General features: G+C 47.7%; 1 protein-coding gene across 1 annotated transcript in view; it reads left to right on the forward strand.

Moving 5' to 3' along the window:
• GRID1 (glutamate ionotropic receptor delta type subunit 1) overlaps nucleotides 1-7926 on the forward strand; it is a 902002-nt gene extending 894076 nt beyond the window's left edge. Inside the window, exon 16 of the mRNA XM_013006314.2 lies at nucleotides 5224-7926. Coding sequence (XP_012861768.1) covers nucleotides 5224-5652 — 429 coding nt within the window. The 3' untranslated portion in view covers nucleotides 5653-7926. The remainder of the gene's footprint in view (nucleotides 1-5223) is intronic.
• Nucleotides 7927-8167: the final 241 nt, after the last annotated feature.

Raw genomic sequence — 8167 nt, forward strand, 5'->3', positions numbered from 1 at the left:
TAGGTGAAAAGTCTGCGGATCAAACGGCGATGGAAGCATCACAGGACTTGTGCAGGTCTCCAAGTGGCTCGCCAACAGAAGAGGAAGCAGAAAGAGAAGGGGAAGGTTCCCAGAACCCTCTTTATGAGGAGGTCACGCCCACTAGAGGATTGACAGGCTAGTCTCCACCCCTGCACTTCAAGGTGACCTGAAATTGTGTAACTCCCCCAGACTACCCTTTGTCAACTTGACACCTTTACACAACTCTTTAGCCATATCTAATTTTTAAAATAAAGACAATAGTAAAATCGTAATTTTGCCTAATGGGCTAAAAGTTATGCTACTTAAAATGTGCCAGCCTCATTTACACATAATACTGTATAAGTGAGGGGAAAAACCCAAAAGTTCTATACTTAACAATTTTAGTTATGTCAACACCTATCCCATAATTGTATTAAAATATTCTCCCACCCATGAAAGTTTGTAAGCCAACCACGTTATGCCTTTATCCTCCCCACTTTGGGTATCCAGTTTCTATACTACCCACTTATATCAGCCCAGTGCTCTGAGGAGACAAGGATATGCTTTGATGTAAAGACTCTTTATTCCAGTGGGAACTTTGTGAGTCCAAATCCATAAGCAAAGTCAACTCAGGATAGGCTGTCCATAATGTCAGCAGCAATATGCACCAGTTCACAGGCTCAAAACGCCTATCCTCATCTGAACAGGTTCTGGCCAACTCAGAGTGGGCCACCTTGCTTAGCCTCACCAGGATGTCCATTGGCTGCCTCACCTTTTGACCAGGGGCCCTGTAAAAACTTCTCAACAACACTATCTCCTCTTGGGCTAGGCCATGCTAGAGGCTCGGGTTCCCAAAACTCTTTCAATTTCAGACCAGCCAACCTGCTCTTCTCTTCTCCTCTAATCCCTATGAACTGGGTCCATGGTGTCAGTGGGCTGACTCAACCTGTCTCTCTTGCCGTATTGTTCGCACTTCCACTGAACAAGTGGATCCAAGTGGTCATGTAGCAAGCCACAGGTTGCCCACAGACATGCTTTAATATTCAGTCCTAGAGAGGAGACTTGCTTTATGGCTCCAGATTTCTCCAGCTTCAGGAGCAAACCTATAGTTCAAAACTCAAAAAGGAAAAATGCTGCTGCTGCTGCTACTACTACTTCTTCTTCTTCTCCCCCTTCAGTCTGCCAATCTCTTTTGGAAAATCTCTTCAAATGCAAATGTCCTGAGCACTCAGGGTTCTGGGTGGGGCTTACCTTTTCAGAGCTTTCTTTGTAGGCATATCCTATACCCATTAAAGATCTAACTTAGAGGAAAGTTGTGTTTTTCATCGTTGCTACATCGCACCCTGACTGGCTCATCTCCTCCCCGAGACCCCTCTGCAAGGGGATCTCCAGTGGTCTACAAATGGGCTTTGGGTCTCCACTCCACACTCCCCTCATCATTCACTATGGTAAGATTTTTTGTTCTGATGACGCCTTATACCTGATCCCTTCAACACCTCGTGATTGCACAGGCTGGTGTGCTTCTTCCATGTGGGCTTTGTTGCTTCTGAGCTTGATGGCCGCGTGACTACCTTCAATCCTTTAAGACCCCAGACACTATACTTTTTGATAGCTGGGCACCATCAGCTTTCTTTGCCACATTTGCTTATGCACCCATTTGTCTTCAGCCATCCCTTCGATACCTTGTGATCACACAGGCTGATAGGTTCTTCCATGTGAGCTTTGTTGCTTCTGGGCTAGATGGCCGCTTGGTTACCTTCAAGCTTTTAAGACCCCAGATGCTATATCTTTTGATAGCCGGGCACCATCAGCTTTCTTCACCACATATGCTTATTCACCCGCTTTTTCTTCAGTGGTTGTGTTGGGAAGGTAAGCATCATAGAATACCAATTTTAATAGAAGAAAGTATTCTTGCATTGAGGGAGTACTTGAGTGGAGGCCCAATGTCCCTCTGCTACCTTAATACTTAACCTATAAATATAGGCACATAGATCTATTTCCCCTTCCTCATATACCAATATATTTTCATATGTACGTGTCTTTATGTAGATCTCTATAAATGCCCTTTTCCTCCCAGCACTTTCCTCCTGTCCCACTATCATGCTCAGTAATGCTTCCTCCCCGCCCCCACTATCATGATACGAATTCTACCTTGCAAGTCTGGCTGGACCAGAGGATGTACACTGGTACAGAAGGAATTGGAAACACAGGGAATCCAGGGCAGATGATCCCTTAAGCCAGTGGTGTGAGCAATGATACTGGGAGGGTAGAGGGAGAGTGGGTTGGAAAGAGGGAACCCATTATAAGGAACTATATGTGACCCCCTCCCTGGGGGAAGGACAACAGAAAAGTGGGTGAAGGGAGACATCGGACAGGGAAAGATAAGACAAAATAATTTATAAATTATCAAGGGTTCATGAGGGAAGGGGGAGCAAGGAGGGAGGGGAAAAATGAGGACCTAATGCTGGGGTCTTAAGTGAAGAGGAAATGTTTTGAGAATGATGAGGGCAATGAATGTACAAATGTGCTTTACACAATTGATGTATGTATGGATTGTGATAAGAGTTGTATGAGCCCCTAATAAAATGATTTAAAAAAATTTATATCTAATTCAATAGCCAAAGCCAGTGAGTTTACAAACTCACTTCATATTTCCCAATAATCATTTCTAGCACATATTATATTGATATGTAGAAGAAATCAGTATAAACCTAGTACAGCCAGTCACTAAACTCAACTCTTAAAACAATCAAATTCAATAGTTTCTTATCTAAACTATCCCATTTTATGCAATATGGCCTTAGGCCTCTGACTGCATGAAGCCAGGGTGGGGCCTTCTGTCAGCCATTTTGACCTTCTGTCAGCCATTTGACTAAGTAGCATGGTCTCAGAGGAGGTGTTCGTGGGGCCATTTTGCCCCCTGAGCTCAAAATTTACATTTATCACTTTCATTTTTTACCTTTTCAGATAATAATAACCGAAGGAAAAAAAAATCTTCTAGGAATCAAAACCTTCACTTCCCGTGCCCTTTCCAGAAAACCACCTAGTAAACGGAATGGCCATGTTTGACCTCCAGCTAGCCAAAGCAGAAACACTGCCACGAAGCAGAAAACAAGCAAACATCCACCCTCTCTCTTCATAATTTGTTTCCCTAGCATCCCACTCCTAAGGTACCATTATGGGTTAGGCCAGGTTGACTAGGGAAACAAAGCCTGAGACACTCATATGTGTAAGAGAGAACTTTATATCAAGAAGTAGTTATGCATATCAGGACAACATCCCAGCCCAGTCCAGGTCAAGTTCATCAATCCCTCTCATACAGCTACGTGCAATGATGCAGAATACAGGAAGATCACAGGCCTCGGGGTGAAAAGTCTTATGAATCAAGTGGCGGTGGAAGCATCACAGGGCTGGTGCAGGTCTCCCAGTTGCCCACCAGCAGGAAAGGTGAAGCAGAGAGAGAGGGGGAGGTTCTCAGGACCCTTCTTATGAGGAGGTCCCAGCCACACAGAGGCACTCTCAGGCTGTGACCTGTTGACGGGCGAGACTCCACCCCTACCCTTCAAGTTGATGCAAAATTATGTAACTACCACATTCCTTAAAAGCAAGTAAGTCATGACTTCTGAGGAAGGAGACTCATGCCCCAAAGAATCTTGTGCTCAGCAAAATGATTAGAATGACTTCCTATGCCCCCAAAAGGGTGTGGTTCAGGTCAATAAAATACACAGAAAGAAGCAAAGTTCCATTGGGATGGCACAAGCACACAGTAATTAAGATAAGGACTTGAATTTTCTTTGTTATATATTTTCCAGACTTATGGAAATCAGCGAAAGGCTTTGCACACACAGTATGTATTCAGCCACTTTTAGCCCTCATCACACCCATGGCCCTTACCACACAGAGATGCCTCCCACTCAGAGATGGGCTCAAGGCACCTCTGGGAGGAGCTCAGCTCGGCTGGAGCCCCAGGTCACACAGGGATATTGCTTCTTTCTTTCAGATTACACAACCAGTTTCTAATGTAATTTCCAGTCATAACAACAAATGAGTCCACATTCTCTTCTTTATCCTCCAGCCTGCTGCTCCCTCTTTTACTCTGATTTCCTCGTGGCCTGGAATGAGTTCTCCCTTTCTTTATAGAACGGGTCATTTTCTTGGGCAGAAACTTTTGGAAAAGACAGGTTTCCAAGAGAAGCCTTTCCCTGTGGGGCAGTCAAGAGGAAACTCGAGGCAGGGGAGGCACTGTTCTTACTCTCTGGGCATGGGGTGCTGGGAGCCAAGAATGGGTTATAGAAGAGAATGCTGGGTTGAGCTTCTGTGGGGGTTAATCCTGTGTCTGGTGTAATCCATCCCCATCCTGAAACCCAGGTTCCATTAATCTTCCCAAAAGAAACATGGCCCTCCAGCTACTGTTCCCACCATCTCTGGAGATGCTGAATCAGGAACATGTGGGCCTCTGGTCCAGGGAGAACTTGACCCTCTGGCCCAGGTTCCAGCCCTACTGCTGAGACTCCCCCACACTGTGACTGTGGGGATGGCATTGACCCTTCCTAAACCTGCATTTCCTTTGATGTAAGATGAGGGTAATCCTACCAAGTGCTTTGCGAGTGGAGACATTTCATTGGCAAAATACCCAGAGCCAGTTGCCATCAATTCAAGCCTGGCTTAGGGCAATCCCAGGGGTGTCAGCGTAGAACGATGCTCCTGACAGTTTCCAGGGGCACTTTTTCAGAGCGAGAGCATCAGGCATTTCTTTCAAGGAAACTCTGGCTGGACTTGAACTTCCAAACGTTTGGTCAGTAGCCGATCTCATAACCATCTGTACTCTTTAGGGACTCCGGTAGCAAATTACATGGGCCCGTGGATTCACGGACCATTCCATTGTCTTCCCTGCAGACTCTTTTATAGGTCTTTCTCCTCCAGCCTTTCAGTGTCTCCTCAGAAAAACCACCTCAAGGGGTGCAGGTTTCTAAACTGAGGGCAAGGGGAAGGCACGCCGCTATCAAGACCTCCATGCGAGGTCTGCGCTCCATGGTGTTAGTACCTTAGCCTAGCAGTTCCTCAGCTAACTGGCCATACCATGGAGGGGTGGGCACGTTCTGGGGGCTTCTCTACCATCCACCACGGTGAGGAACCCATGGCTTGAGGCCTCCAAGGGGGTGTGGAAAACCCTCTGTGGGTGGTGTTGGGGCTTGACCGGGCCTTCCTGTGCTTTCCTTCCAGGACAAGGAAGTAAACCTGGAGCAGGTGCACCGGCGCATGAACAGCCTCATGGATGAAGACATTGCACACAAGCAACTCTCTCCAGCCTCCATTGAGCTTGCAGCCTTGGAGATGGGGGGCCTGGCTCCCGGCCAGGCCTTGGAGCCCACGCGAGAGTACCAGAACACCCAGCTCTCCGTCAGCACGTTCCTGCCGGAGCAGAGCAGCCACAGCACCGGCCGGACACTCTCGGCAGGGCCTGGCAGCAACCTCCCACTGCCCCTGAGCAGCTCCGCCACCATGCCCGCCATGCAGTGCAAACACCGGTCACCCAATGGGGGACTGTTCCGCCAGAGCCCTGTCAAGACACCCATCCCCATGTCCTTCCAGCCGGTGCCAGGAGGCGTCCTTCCAGAGGTCTTGGACACCTCCCACGGCACCTCCATCTGATCGCGCCGCCTGCCCTCCCGCCCGCCCCCCCATCCACCTGACCAGCAGAGCTTTTTAATACAGAAACAAAACCCTGGACCCCCCACCACACACACATGCGCACACACACGTCCACAGAGACTCTAACATTTTTCTTGTACATATGTGTAAATAATGACAGAATGGAGTGGGATAAAAGTGTATTTTGAATATTCCCAATTTTCGAAGTCAGTAAAAAACAAACCCCACAAAACCTGTACGAATGACTTTGTAAATTTTGTTCTATATGAATAAAAAGGCAAACTACTTGTGATCATTCTGAAGTGCCAAAGAAGCCCCCTCTTCCCGGGCCCGTCTGAGGGCAGGAAGGTTAAGGCGATCAAGAGCCCCTTCCTGCTGGCAGAGGTAAAGGAAGGAGCTCATCTCTCTAGAAGAACCTCTGAGGGCTTGCTGCTCTGCCACATGGCTGCCCCACTAAGGCCCTCTCCTCGTTCCTTTGTCAGTTCCCTTGTCAGTTCCCTTAGGTAGGTGAAGGGGAAGCCCCGAGCTAACACTGGCCTGGCCCCCTCGCTGGGTCACCTTGTAGTTAGGTGATCCACGTCCTTAGTGCCAGAAAATGAAGTCCCTAGAATATTGCGTAGCACTGGGCAGCTAAGGACAAACTCTTCACCCAGCTGTAGAGTCAGAGTGCCATGGTTCACATCTGCCCCATTGTCTTGGGAGACCCTGCCCACTGACGCAACAGTCACTAATGATTGTTGCTAGGGGCGTGCGCTAGCGCTTTCTTTTAATCTCTCTGTTTACGTTCTCTGCCAGATTACAAAAATCAACACAGGACAGACTATGGGGGAGGCGGAGCCCGTTGTGGCCTTAGAGGGACTGGGAAAAGGTGATACGGAGACAGAGATGGAAGATGTGATCACAGTCTTTCCTTATATTTGGGACCCATGGTCCCAGGTGAGAGAGGCCAGTGTGAGGAGTGTTGAAACAGTGGCAGGCCAGGTAACAGAATGGCACGATAGGAGCCGGTGTGTTAGACACGTGCCATAGAGCATGTGAGTGGGCAGGGCAGGCAACAGAGACCTCGGTTGTTTTTAGCTAGGAAGAAGCGTTGATCCTTCCGTAGGAGGAAGCAACAGCCCAATTCTGTGCTGTGGAGACAAGCAACTCTCATTCCTCTGGAAAGTTCTTTGTAGCCCAGGCAGTCAGGGGGTATTTCTGAGTCTGAAATCAAGAAGGCAGCCTTACCGAAAGGGCCAGAACCTACAGAGAGCCTTCACTTATGTTTTACTACCTTCCCCAGCTCTGAATCCCTCAAGTAGTGACGCCCACAGATGGGCCCTCCTGGCAGAGAACCACTTCTTTGAGATTCCAGGCCTATCGCTGAGCTGGTGGGCCTCCTGGAGATCCTGTTCCATAAAGCTAAGGACAATCTGTATGACCCATGCAACGCCATTTCCCTTGCGAAGCAATTAGACTATAGAGCCAGAGAAAAGAGTATGAGGGGCAAAATCATGTGAGTGTTCTGAATTGTGTCACTTCACCTCCTCCCACCATCGAAAGACAATGGTGCTTCTGCTCCCCTAATTGGTTCAAGGGTGAAAAACACCCTCATCCCAGGCTCCTAGAGAGGCCCCTTCCCTAGCAGAACGCACGGAGATGGCAGTGCAGCTCTCTGGTCATGGAGACAACAGAAGTCCCATTGATTGCTTCTCCTATTACTTTGCAGCATTACTGGGGAGATGTGCTTATGAGAGTGATAACTAGCCCAAGATGGATTTCTTTCCTGAAGTCCTGGGTAATATGATTGAGCAATAAGGAACAACTGCATCTAGCAGTCAACTAAAACCACCCCAGAGAGGAGAACGAGTGTGTTTATAATTACGTTATTTATGCCTGGAGGTGGAGAATGGCCTGATATTAGTACTACCAAGAGTTCTCCAACCAGAGCCCCCAAAGCCCACAGCAGGGAGTCGGAGGAAGCCCAGTCAGCACATGCTATCCTGAGGAGGATGGGCTCAGCTGGTTTCCACAACAATTTGAGGGCCCTGCCCTGGATGATCAATTTTTCACATATGTCTATTTTTTTAAATCCAACTCTGGTCTCACTGCCTTATCTCACACCCAGGGCTGTTTTCTATTGAGGTGACCTGTCTTCTCGGGTAGAACATGGATGTCTTCTTGGACTTCTTTGCTTAGAATGGATATTGGAGAAGGCGGCGATAGAAAGAGAATATGTATGTGTCTGTGGTTGGGGTGGGTAGGTGTGTATACGAGAGAGAGAGAGAGAGAGAGAGAGAGACAGAGGGTGTGAAAATTTGTACGCAAGTATGTAAGAGTGTTATGTGCTAGAAAGATTATGTGTTTGTGAATGAGAGACGAGAAATAGTGTGTTAGACAGGATGTATGTGAGAGTGTTATGTGCATGTGTGAGAGAGAATGTCCATGTATATGGGTGTGTGTGAGCGAAACAGAGACCAAGAGAGTGTGTGTATATGTGTGAGATTGTATGTGTGAAAAAAATATGTGTGTAAGA

This window comes from Echinops telfairi, unplaced genomic scaffold, assembly GCF_000313985.2.
Source record: "Echinops telfairi isolate 266 unplaced genomic scaffold, ASM31398v2 ScPeMD7_2010;HRSCAF=2546, whole genome shotgun sequence".
NCBI classification, from domain to species: domain Eukaryota; kingdom Metazoa; phylum Chordata; class Mammalia; order Afrosoricida; family Tenrecidae; genus Echinops; species Echinops telfairi.